We start from the raw sequence: 13,398 nt of genomic DNA on the forward strand, positions 1-13,398 counted from the left end.
GAATAGCATTTTAGTCATTTAAGAATTAACTGCCATTATTAATTACATTGGTATATGTTATCATACCTTACTGTGTTTTTAAAAATATAATTTTACTAGCTAGATCTTTTAGAAACTCCCCTCGTTTTTTAATTTACTTTTAATTTATATTTGAGAAGCATCTAAGTTGAATGCAGTATGTTTTTTTTTTATCCCTTACAAGTGACGTTTACTTTTTAAATAGTTGGCTTTAAAGAAAGGATACTCAAGTTTAGAACCAAATGAGAGACAGATCAGGAGTCAGACAGCTGAATTATTTACATATATACAACTTTATTATTTGATACATGATGCCTGTGCAGTTGATATTGGAGATTGTAGCCTACGTCTCTGCAACAAAGGACTTGCTAAATTCACCCCTGAAATAATTATATTTACTTACCCAGTTATTGGCAAAACTGGACAACAGCAAGCAAGCCACACTCAGAGCAAATGAGAGAGCGTGTTCTCCTGAGGCAGGCGTATCCCATAAGGAGAGGAAAGAGAAAGGGGCTGAGTTAGGCATTGTCAATTTCTTCTCCCCTAAGTTGGTGGTCCTTAGAAACAAGAAGTGTATAAGATGTTTCCCTAATTATTTATATTAATTGATAAGAAATCTTAACTCATTTACAATATGAAATAATATAATTACATCTTTGTCAATTTTTAAAATCTGTTATATATAGGAAACTATTCAAGGACTAATGATGTTCAGTGCTCTGTAACTTAATTATAGACATTACACGTATTTAGGAAACAAACACCATTTTAGAAAACCTTGTAAAAATTCCAGCCTTTCTTTTATTAGTCATATTTAATAAATTTTTATTGAATAGCTTCATTCAGCACCAATATGTGTTGAGCCTTCCCTTTATGCATGCCATTAGATAAGACCATTAATTTCCTCTCCCTGAGTATGCCAAAAATACTTAGTTGAGGAGATGCCAGGAGATTTTCTGAAATTTATTTAGATGGATATTAAAAATGACCCTTTTAAAAATAAGTCCAAGCATGTCATTCCCTGCTTAAGGTGCACGCTGTACAAAGTTATGGGGATGGGATTCATGCAAAGTTTAATTGAGAAGATGTAGTACTGAGTGATTAAGAACACAGCTTGGAATCAGACCTAGTTTTAAATTCTGACTCCATCACCTCCTGACTTAAGTTGTTGAACTTTCCTAACCCTTAGTTTCCTTATCTGTAAAATGGGGATACTGTCCAGGATTTTCTGAGATTTAAATGACATTACATGTTCTCAAGAGTTTGCATAGTGCTAAGTACATTGTAAATGCTCGTTATATGCCAATTATTGTTTTTATTAAATTTTCCAGAAGGCGTGTTTGGTCCTCAATACTGTCTTTCATCTGAGTTATGAATGTCATGTATCTGCTACCAAATCGTCCCTTCTGAGTTGAATGTCTTACCTACCAGTCTCTTGCTCAGCTCTCTCCCTTGCCAGATGAGGAAACTAAGAACCAGAAAAATTGGACCAGTATTCCCTGTGGATGAGGACAGTAAAGCCTCCTGACTCCAGCTCTGTGCTCCACCCTGTGTGGCATACATTTAATTACGTGATTGAAGCATTGTTTATTTTCAAGAATTACCAGTGTTTGTGGAAGGTAGTGAATAAATACTTAACATTTTTTTATTTAATTGTTGAAGTCAATCACCAAAAAAATCTACACTTTTCTTTGCTACCTTTTGCATTCAGTGTCATCTAAAATGTCAGATTCACATTTTAGTCGCTCTTTCCAACCTTCTCTTGTACCATTTGCCCTCTCATTTGAAATGTTCCGGCTGCACCAGCTGTTTGATTCCTCAGCTGCCCCAATCTCATGCCCACTTGGAGGTCTCAGCACAGCTCTTCTTACCGCCCAGAACCCTTTTCCTTGGCTCTTTGAATTGTGACCTTTTTTCATTACTCAGTATCATCCTTTGGCATCAGAGTCATCCTTCTAGAGACCTTTTAACTGTCTTGCCACCCCAGCATTCCCTTCCAGTCACCCTTTACTTCCTTTAGAATGCATCACTCTCTAACATAGTTTTCGTTTTTAAGTTAACTTGTTTAACGTTTGTCTCTTGTACTAAAATGTAAACTCCATAAGCACGGGAATCATATTTGCTCTATTTACCTTAGTATTCGCAACTCTTTATTTGCCTTTGTATTCATGACTCCAAATATTGCCTGGCATGTAGAGGAGATTAATAAATATTTATGAATGAATAAATGAAGGAATGAATCAATCAGTAATGTTGGATCACTGGACAAAATTATTTATGCAAAAAAGCAATAGTTGTTCATTTCAGATTAGCAAATAGGACATAGTCCTTTTTCGTAATATTCTGTTTGGATTGGTCACTTCAAGTAAGACTTATCTTTTAAAAAAATTTCCTTGTGGAAATAAGGCAGTAGATATCAGGATTTGTGTGAAAAGTCAGTTGCGGTTTTAACAGTGTGTTATTCACCCAGCATGATGACTGCTTGCATAACCATGCCATATATTGTTTAAGAAATGAGCTGTTTATGAAGTTGTCTTAATAACTCTTAGGAATAAAATAGCTCTTAATAATTCTTAGCAACAAACTATACATCAGTAAATTCTGAGTAATAGGAATATTTATCTACTTTAAATCTAAATCAGTTTGTCGATAGGTCTGATAATTGCCTGAGCAAAATATACAGTGGTTGTATAAACAGCTTCATTAAACAGCTACCCACTCCTCTCTGGGTGGAGGCGGAAGGGCTGTTCAGCATGGGTCACTGTTAGGCTTCTCGATTTCTAGTCTGTCTCTAATTTGTTTGTTAAAGAATATGGGTCTTACTTAGACAACACAATTTAACTGTAAGAACACGATGTTCATCAAAGTTTCAGCAGGAAAAAAACGTAATCTACTGAAGAGTTCTTGAAAAGTACAGTTTATTTGTTCTTTGAGATAATTTAAAATTACTCCTGTGTCAAGTTAGTGAGCACACTTAGATCCCTGGACAAAGTATACCCTGTCAAATTGACTTATTTGCTTGGTACTTTCAGCTCAATTTGAGAGAGGTTATAAGAAACGTAGTGTCTATTGTAAGCGTGTAAGAAACATATTTCCATTACAAGGATGTTACAGTATAAGTTATATCCTTTTATTAGGATCCTTGGGAAAAAATTTTATATTGTAATATGAAGTATAGAGATACTTCCTTAAATATATATTTTTCTTACCTAAGGACGTTATGAACCATGCAATTGACTAGGTTTTCTCTTTTGTATATTTGAGCCAAAATTTATGACCAAAACATGGCAAATATAGAGGTCTCTTTTGGTCTTAGATTTTTATTTAGTCTTTTTTTTCTAGACTATTCCCTAACCTGGGCTTTTCATTTGCTTGTTTCTGTTTTCCTTCTTACTTTTAGTAATATTTTCATGTTATAGTTTGTATCCTTTAATGCTGCCTAAACATTCTCTAGAATTTGACTGAGGAGCAGGCAGCATATAAATGAACAACCATATTAGAAAACATCCCTGTAAAAGGCAGGGTGCTAGCCTGGTAGGGACAAAGCTGAGTAAGATATGTTTCCTCCTTTTGTAGTGACATTTGAACAGCTAATAAGAATACAAAATACTGTGTAGTGTTATAATAGAGAGCTATCATAATAGTTTTAGAAGACACAGCATTTCCTTTTAGCTATAAATAACATTTTTTAAAACAATATTTCAGTTATACAGCCATTATAACCATTTCTTTTCCTATGACAGTCCATCCGTTCTCTTTGCTGAACCTATACAGATTTAAGAATTATTTATTCTAAAGGTCATTTGTCTTAGATTTTTGCAAAAACAAGTATATTTCATGACTGTCTCATTCATTTTCTTTATTCTGGTCTATTTCCTAACAGCTTTATTTTGGGAATTAGTGTGGCTAGACTTTAGAAATTCTGAGATGTAAGATGAGTTTAGTGAATTCTAAGTTCAGCCCAGACTTAGCAATAGATAAGTCCCTGCTTTTCACAATCTGATGTATCTTGTACCATCAAAGAATCTTACCACTTTTCTCTGAATTCTTAATTTAGATTTCCTCAGAGAAACATTGTATTTTCTAAAGTTTATTAGTAAGATTGATTCCAATTTTATAGATAACTAGTCTTCACTTTTAGATTTCATTTATTTAATCATTAATTCAACAAATTATTTAATATGTGTAAGGAAATGTGGCTAGATGTGATTTATTGGAAGAGTTGTGTTTTATTTTTTATTATTTTGTTTTTTTTTGGTGAGGAAGATTGGCCCTGAGCTAACCTCTGTTGCCAATCGTCCTCCTTTTGCTTGAGGAAGATTGTCCCTGAGCTAACATCTGTGTCAGTCTTCCTCTATTTTGTATGTGGGACACCACCACAGCATGGCTTGATAAGCCATGTGTAGGTCTGTGCTCAGGATCTGAACCTGTGAACCCCGGGCCGCTGAAGTGGAGCGTGCATACTTAATCGCTATGCCACTGGGCTGGCCCCAAGAGTTGTGTTTTAAACATATCACTCAAATCCAAAGTAACTGTAAGCATACTTTTTTGACTTGATTTCCAAGTCATACCACACTTTGAAATACACAGAATAAAAGAAAATAATTACAACTACATAACCAGATATTCAGATGACTTGAGGTACAAATTTGGCTAAACTCTTAAAAACTTTCCAATGAGAAAGATAAGTTAGGATCTTGACATTTGTATACTGGCCTGGTATTTTAATTCTAAATTAGTATGACCACAGTTTTTTCTTTTCTCAAACTGTTTATAAAACTGATGCTTATACTTCCAGTTGAGACAGTATAAGTTCTTAATCAAATCTATTATACTGTTCTTCCTTTCTAGCAGAAACAAGCTCAGTTCCTACCAAAACCAAAAAAAAAGTTGACAGTGCTTGATTAAAATTGTTTTTTCTCATCCGCAGGTTTTTGGAAATGCTCCGCCAAATACAATGACAGAAAAATTTTCTGATCTTCTGCAGTTCACAACCCAGGTCTCACGACTGATGGTGACAGAAATTCGAAGGAGGGCATCAAACAAATCCACAGGTATTTTTATAAATCCAGCAAAAACAGATTTATTTGAATGGACAGTCCAGTAAAAGTGCTGTTAAAATTAAATAGAAAATTGACCCAGTTGTAAGCACATGGATTTTGGTCCATTCCCCAGTCCCCATTCCCATTCTTGTAGTCACGTTCTGTTGGCTTCAGCACCTGCTCTCAAGCAGAGTAGTTCTACTCAAGATTCCTTTCCTTGGACCACTACCACCTCCACTGCAACACTGTTTCCTCCTGAACAAAATCCAAATTCCTAGCATGACTTTCAAGGCAAGGATCTGGCCATATGTATTTTTTTTTAGACTACCCTTTTTTATTTCTTGTTTTCGTTTCTATGTTTCAGCCAAACCAAGCTGCTGTAGAACATGTCTGTGCTCTTATTTGTATTCTTTACTTAGGATGCTTCACCCAGGAAGGAGAACCTTCTCTCATCTCAGTATGTCTGAATCTTTGCAGCTTGGATTAAGTCACACCTCCTTGGTGGAATGTTTCTTGATTCCCTTAATCAAAGAAAATCTTTCTCTTCTGTACTACTCCTTGTTTCTCAGCTCCATGAGTAGTAGCTGTGTATGTGTCTTTATCTTCCTGTTACACCATAAATTGTCTAAGGGTCTTTACATAACCTGCCATCGTTACCACAATGCTGTGCATACAGTAGGCCTTTTATGAATGCTGCCTGAATAACTAGTCTTATTCATAATTAGGTAATGTTGAACTTCATATTGTACCATCCTTTTACTCAAGGTTAAAGTGAGCTTTCTTCATTTTAATTACCATTAGTCATCTTCTAAGTTAGCAATACGTTTGAGGGATATTATCTTAATTTTGTTTTATTATATTATTTTGGTTTTGTAATGATAGCTTTCTTATTGAAGCGTTAGATTAAGAAATCAGTGATTTAAGTTCTGTTTCTAATGTCTCTTTGGAAAATCACTTACCTTTTCAGCCCATCAAATTATTATTTTTCCAATAGTAAAGTAATGCCTTAGTTATACAGTCTTATTTTTTTACTTAGTTTTTATTTTTATTAAAAGTATATAGGCACATAGTTTTAAGGGTCAAATAGTTAAAAGGTTTAATAAAAATAGCATCTCCCATCCACCTGGCGCATCCTCATTCCTCACTCCTGAGAGGGAATCACTTTTTAACTCTTTTAACTTTTTTTGATATTTACCTCTATGTCTTTAAATAACGTTCTTACCATGTGTGCCTTTGATTTTTCGCATTTAGATACTCTCTTCTGACTTCTCACAAGATGAGACTTTTACTCTCTTAAGCTCACCACCACTACCCCACAGATGCACACTTCCTGTACCCCCAATATTGTTCTATCGTAATTTGATTAGATCAGTATTCATTATATTATTATGACTATGAAAACACTGTTCTGAGAGGATCCATATGGTATGCCATGATTACTTCTCCTTTCTTGAAAGCTTCTCCTCCACCTCCATCAGAGTTAATCATTGCCTTTTTTTCTTTACTAGTTTTCTACATTTTCATCACACTTTCATCCCCTACTCCCTTGTTTTTCTGAATCTCCCCTCAATATGATCAAAGACATAAGAGATTCTATCAGTTTCATCTTGCAAATAGCTCTTCCGGAACCTTCTATAGTAGTAGCTCTCTAGGCCAGCTGGACAGCTGTTATTTTTACACCTTCACTCACGTCATCCTGGGATGCCTTTCCACTTCTTTGGGATGGAGCCTCTTGAATCTCATGTCATCTTTTTTCTGAAATTAACTTGCTCATTCTTCGTAAAGCATCTTTTTTCAGCAGCTCCCTGAGAAAGGATGCAGGGGAGTTACCATTTTAGATTTTGGGGTTTTTTTTTTTTTAGAAATCTCATGAGTGAAAATATCTTTGACTCTTGCTATGTAAGATGGGTTCAGGAAGGTGATACCTTTAGGCTGACAAGCTTTCAGGTGCCATCACATCAAATCCCATCACATCATATAGCATGGTTTTATTGCAGAAACTTATAAAACCAGGAGTCAACAAGAGGAAAGAAGGTCCACCACCATCATTATCTCACAGCAAAGTATGCTTGGGAGATCCCCCACCCCACCTCCATTCTTAAAGTACAAGCATGAATGCAGTTTTATCAGTGAGGAAACACGCAAACTGCTTGTGATCTAGCTGTTGAAGTACTGCGTTTGAGTATCTGTTGGATGTTTATTGGAGTTGTTTGTGGATGCTAGCTGTTTAGCCCTGGGAGCCTTTGGGCCCAGGGGAAGTTGCAGGCCCTGTAAATAGGTCTGTTATCCTCTGTCCCTACACCAGTTAGTGTTTATTCGGTCGCCTTAAATACTTCCTTCAGAGCTTTGTCATCATCTGAAAGTATCTTGTTTACACACTTATCTAATTTTATTGTCTGTTGCATTCACGCCTGTGTCTCCTAGAAGGCTGCTTGTCACCAGTTAGGTGCTCAGTAAATTTTTACTGATTTTTGACATGGGATTTTTGTGACCTCTTTTTGTAATGCTTTGAGGATTAGTCTTGTTAGAAAGGTCAGCCTTGCTGATGTTAAGAGAGAAAAGTATACTTTTGGAGTATCTCCTCAGCCTTACAGAACCGTGGCTATGGGAATCCTTGTTCTTTTCTCCCATTTGTAATCTTGAACATTGGAAGTTTCTTTTGGTCAGTGTTGCTACCAAAAACACTTTCAAGGAGATTTTTTCATCCTTTGATTTTTCGAGTAAAAAATTCTAGATTTTGAGGATCGAGGTACATTCTTCATCATCTAACCTCTTGCATATCCCATCCTTATTTTCTGATTGATTGATTTTTTTTTTTAAAGAGCTAACGTTTTTTTTTGATTGGCCCTGAGCTGACATCTGTTGCCAATCTTTCTTTTCCTTCTTCTCCTCAAAGGCCCCCAGTCCATAGTTGTATATTCTAGTTGTAGATCCTTCTAGTTGTGCTATGTGGGACACCTTCTCAGCATGACCTGATGAGCGGTGCCATGTCCACCCCCAGGATCCGAACTGGCAAAACCCTGGGCTGCTGAAGCAGAGCATGCAAACTTAACCGTTAAGCCACAGGGCCAGCCCCTGATTGACTGATTTTTATTGTGGTAAAAAACACGTGAGATCTACCCCCTTAACAAAATTTTAAGTGTTTAAGCAGTTAACTCTTAGTGTTATACAGCGGATCTCTGGAACTTTTTCGTCTTTCATAACTGTAACTTTATGCTTATTGAACAGCAACTGCCATTTCCTCCTCCTCCCAGCCCTTGGCAGCCACCATGCTACTTGCGGCCTCTATGAGTTTGCTGCTTGCAATACGTTACATAACCTTTTATTTTATAGGAAGTTATCATTTAAAGTAATTTTGTTATAATTTACATGCACGTAATTTTCCTCCAAAGAAAGCAGATGAAGTGAGTCCTCTGTTAGTCATTTGAAAGTTGGCTATATTTGTTTTGCATCAAGGCAAGATTATTTTTCCAGGACTTCTCTGAATTTGGTGTGGAATACTTGTTATTTTGTTTGTTACCTAATACCACTCACATATCCAGTCTTTTTATCAGATCACTTCTAACATGGATTGTAGATACCTCAGTAGAAACCATGCCTATCTGCAGTTCCGCTGTTTAAATCAATCCGTCAGAAGTTAGTAAAAATGGAAACTTCTGGGGAATATCAATATGCAAAAAGGATACATACACTGACTTGTAAAATATTAGGGCAACTTCACAGTTCTAGTTTTCTCTGTCTCCCTTAATTCTCTCTTGCTTGTTGCCTTTGTGTGGCTTTTGTTAAAAATATGTAGTGACTCTTAACAATTTTGAGAAAATATATAATTTTGTGGCTATGTTGTGTACAAGTGTAGCTTAAGATTTTTCCCGTCTCTTCCAGTTACTTGTTAAGTTCAACCATGCAGTCTGCTGAATTTTAAGGGCACATAGTCAGTGTACATTCCTGAAGCAGAAAATTCCCACCTGTGTAAAAGTAGTATCTTCAATTTATTATTGATGATTTTGCTGCATGCTAGGTGCCACTGTTAAACACAGTGGTGCAATCCCCAGCGGGCAGCCGCCCACTGATGGAGAAGCTGGGTGATGCTGACCGTAGTTGGCGTCTCATTGCAACATCTTGTGGCGGGATTAGTATAATGTAGTGAATCCCCAATTAGACAACCCAGCCTTTTTTTTTAAACAGAAAAACAGTGTGCCCCGCTGTCCTCCAAGGATTTCAAAGCCACAACACCTTCAGGTAATTTCATTCCCAGGGTGTGGTTGTGTATTATCAAATGAAAAGAAGCATGGAAGCTATGAGTTCTAACACTGTTTCTCTGACTAACTTGTGGAAGTTTCTTTTTTGGATGGAAAGGAGTGTTTAGGGCTTGGTTTCTTTATTAATGAAATAAGTGTAATAAAACTATTGTCATGTCTCACATTATCATCCTGAAGCATACGTTTGAAAATGATAATGCTTTAAATGGGCTCTGCACAGGAAAAATTGTATTGCACTTAGCTATTAACAGGTTTTACGTTCTGATTGTTCTGAATGCTGTCTAATTGAATTCACTTACATTCTCTCAGTGTAGACTGGGAACTTACATTTCTTTTAAGATTGTCTGCATTTTGTTCTGTTTCCTAATGAACTCTACTAATTCCATTTCTGTATTTTTTCGTCTAACTGTGTATTGAAATGCAGTGTGAAAGCTAAAGCTTGAGTCAGAATGATTGGCAATTGTCAAGATGGGTTAATGTTAATACGTTCCTTTCATTAACTTATGAATAAGTTAAATCATCATTTAAATTTGTATTTGTTAAACATTAGTGAAATTAAAAGAACCAAATGCGATATTTTTTTGACTGGGAGTGTTTTTCCTTCAAAGTTTTAAGAAACTGTGATTTACAGAGGTTTAATTTAAAGTACTTTCTACTATAAATAATTTTTTAAAGGTAGCACTAAATGTTATATACTTTTAAAGTGAGCTTCTTGATTCATTTAAAATAAAAAGTGGGAGATTCCATTAAGGTGTTCTGAATGGCAGCATACTAAAATTAGTAGGTGAAAGTACAATAGTTATTCTGAATACATTTGTTGTGTAAAAATAGTTTTATTTTGTCACTGAGAGTTTGGGATCTCTCCCCTATCATTCACACCACAACTGCTTATCCAGATCTCTTTATCTGGCAACTTCAAATGGAAGTATATAAAGATGAAATATACCCAGCACTGTTAGTCTTTTATTAATCCAATTATTTAATAAACTACTTTTATTTTGATTGTCTTAAATGAAAACAAAAAATACCCCTAAGTTAATCTAGATACTACTTATTGTACATTCTGTGTCTTTATGACGTGTGTCAAGTCTAGGTGAGTAACTTACCACTTTAGTTCCGAGTGGACAGATTGGATTTATTTTCTGACAACTTTAATTCGTCTTGTATATCAATAGAAAAATTGATGAACTCTGTGCTGATGACGTAAGTGCATGGTTAGGGATTTATCCATTTTCCCATATCTCTAAAAACATAATCAACTAAATTTACTGTCAGGGATTCTTCCAACACTACAGTTCTGTGAGTGACTCTCTCATCGTTCCTCTGTTCCTACTGTCAGCTGCTCAAGTCACCCCTTGTGTGTGTTACTGAGGCAACCTCCTAACTTGTTTCTCCCACCAGTATCTTTACCTTTTCAGTTTGTCATATACATCACCACTAAATTAATAGTCTTAGAATAGTCCTATCACCATCTACTTTGCTCCGGAAACTAGATTTGCTCCCTCTTGCCCAAAGAGTCAGTACAGCCCTGAGCTTCCCTTCATTTACAAATAGGCATCGGTTTTTTATCACTACTGTTGCTATTAGGCTCACTCTCAACATGTGCTCCTCCAGAATGTTAATCCAGTGTTATTACAGCTCTTTGTCTTGGTCTGTACATATTAAGCTCAGTCCTCTAGCCATACTTTTAATACTGTGCTTCTAAGCTCTCTGTTGCCTATCCTCCCTCCTACTTCCTAGACAAACATAGATTTCTTTTCCAGGAGGGTTTAGCTCAAATTTCACTTCTTCCATGGCTCTTTTGACTAGTTTGTAACATACCTTTCCCTAAAATATGTAAGTTGATTTTTACATTTCTGTACTGATATGATGATATGCTATAAAGGCCTATATATACCATTAAAACATTGCTCTTTTTAATGTGTTTTACATCAAGCATGTCATTGTGCTGATAAAATGTATGTGCTTAGCAAATAATCATTTCTTTCCAGGTTTTAAGGAAGAACCTCTTTCTATGTCATTTCCCCCCCAACCTAATGGCTTTCCTTTGGTTTTATAGAGGCTGCAAGTCGGGCCATAGTCCAATTCCTGGAAATCAATCAGAGTGAAGAAGCCAGTAGAGGTTGGATGCTTCTGACAACAATTAATTTGTTAGCATCCTCTGGTCAGGTAAGTTCTTTGTTTTCATGTTGAATGACTCTCTCAGCCTCCTTTTCTATCTTCTTGGGATTTTGTGAAGTTAAATTTATCATCATATCCAAATAAGATTTTATGATAATCGTTGTATTCTTCTAATTCTTATTATACATTATTTGACGCTTCCCACATCATCTTTTGGGGGATGTTGATGTTTTATGCATTTTACACATGAGGAAATGCCTAACTTAGACCAGTGTTTTCCATCTTTGTCATGTCATAACACACATAGAACATGATACCATTTGTACAGCACACTGAGCAAAAGGATGGACTACCTGTGGTGGAGGCGGCTAGCCCCGGGGCCCTGGCTCTGTCAGGCCCAGCTCAACACTTCTGTAAACCATGTTAGGGAAACTCTGGCTTCGAAGAATCGTCTAAGGTTCATCTAAGGTCACTTAGCTAATAAAGAATCAATGACATGGAAAATCCTTTAAAGTTGTTCTAATTTTTATGGAAAATAAGGAAATATTGCCATTTTTAGGATAATATATATTCTCTTCCCACTTGATTTATTCTGGAGATTGCTTCCCTCCCAACCCCAGTCAGCTTTAAGCATCTGTCATGATATGTGTTGCATGTACTTATTTATGAGCTGTTTGGATACCTGATTTTTGGCCTGTGATGTTTTTGGGATGAATTTATTCAACCTAAAATTCGGAGTAGAATTACTTATCAAAGTCAGTGTCAATTTTGAGAATGGCTATTGTCTAAATTACAAGGGGCTTTCAAAACACCTAGCATATTTAATAATGGAATTTACAAAAGTTGACTGTGACACCAGTCATACTGTGGTGACTGACCATAGCAGAAACAATGCATGTTTCTTAGTAACCGTATCCTGAAACTAGTCTTTAGCCCAAAGTAAGTGGCACTTGGATTTTGTTTTTCTTGGAATGGTCTGTTTCCCTTTTTTGTGTTTTGTTTTGTTTTTTAAATCAGAAAAGGAATCAGGTGAACTTGTCCTGATTTACCTGGAACTTTCTGAGGTTTAGCATAGAAGCCCTGCATCCTAAGAACCCCTTCAATCCTAGGCAAATGAGATGTTTGTTCACCCTAAGTAGCCTACAGATCGTCCTAAAGTGGCCCATTGTTTCCGTGGATCTGTGAGCATACCAGATGACTATCAAAGTGCCAATTCTGTTTGTTGCTGGTGGTAGCTGTAAATGCCTCTATATTGCCGTACCACAATTTGCTTTGGTTTAGAATAGGATGCAGAATGATAATTTTAATATGGAATACTTTTAAGTTGTACTCATATTTTCCATAGATGCTGTATTTCTTTCTCAATTGTGAGCAGAGACTACGTCCTACCATAATAACTAACACATAGTGGAAAGTCAGTAAATGTGAACTAACTTAAACGTGCCCAAATGGATAGATAGCCTTCAAAGTCTAAGAAGTAAATCAGGAGAAACCTAATCACTTAAAAAATATTTACAAGTGTATCTCATAACCAGTTTGGATACTAAGTTATGCTTTTAATTTATCAGACGTAAGATGAAAATGAAAAGTCATACCATTTTGCTTAATGGGAAAGGGAAGCTAGTGATAATCTAACTGGAAAAAGAGATTTTAAGAGAAAATTCAGCATTGTGTTTTGAGCTGACGTTTATTTGCATGCCATTTTCTGTTGGCAGCAGTGAAATAGAGGGATGACTAAACCGTGGTCCTGAATCAACATGTAGATGACAGAAATGAAGTGGATGAAGATAACACTGTAAAATGCAATAATGGGGTATATGTGGTGCTTTGAAAATAGAAATGTGAGTTATAAATTTTGTAGGTGAGGGTAGGAGGAAAGATGATGAATTAAGGAAAGTTTCAGACGTGAGCAGACATTTAAACTGAGTGTTAGATGTATGGAGACATGGGGTGTCTAG

The 13,398-nt window shown here is 36.0% G+C and overlaps 1 protein-coding gene across 7 annotated transcripts in view; it reads left to right on the plus strand.

Moving 5' to 3' along the window:
* Positions 1 to 13,398, plus strand: part of WDFY3 (WD repeat and FYVE domain containing 3) — a 251,147-nt gene that overhangs the window by 97,022 nt on the left and 140,727 nt on the right. For 5 of the 7 annotated variants that reach the window (XM_046656544.1, XM_046656548.1, XM_046656546.1 and 2 more), the window contains 3 exons: positions 4,949 to 5,072; positions 9,246 to 9,299; positions 11,379 to 11,488. In XM_046656544.1, the coding sequence (XP_046512500.1) occupies positions 4,949 to 5,072; positions 9,246 to 9,299; positions 11,379 to 11,488 (288 nt within the window). The remainder of the gene's footprint in view (positions 1 to 4,948; positions 5,073 to 9,245; positions 9,300 to 11,378; positions 11,489 to 13,398) is intronic. The other 2 variants (XM_046656547.1, XM_046656550.1) reach the window with 1 other exon arrangement.

Source organism: Equus quagga, chromosome 3 (assembly GCF_021613505.1).
Source record: "Equus quagga isolate Etosha38 chromosome 3, UCLA_HA_Equagga_1.0, whole genome shotgun sequence".
Lineage (NCBI taxonomy): Eukaryota > Metazoa > Chordata > Mammalia > Perissodactyla > Equidae > Equus > Equus quagga.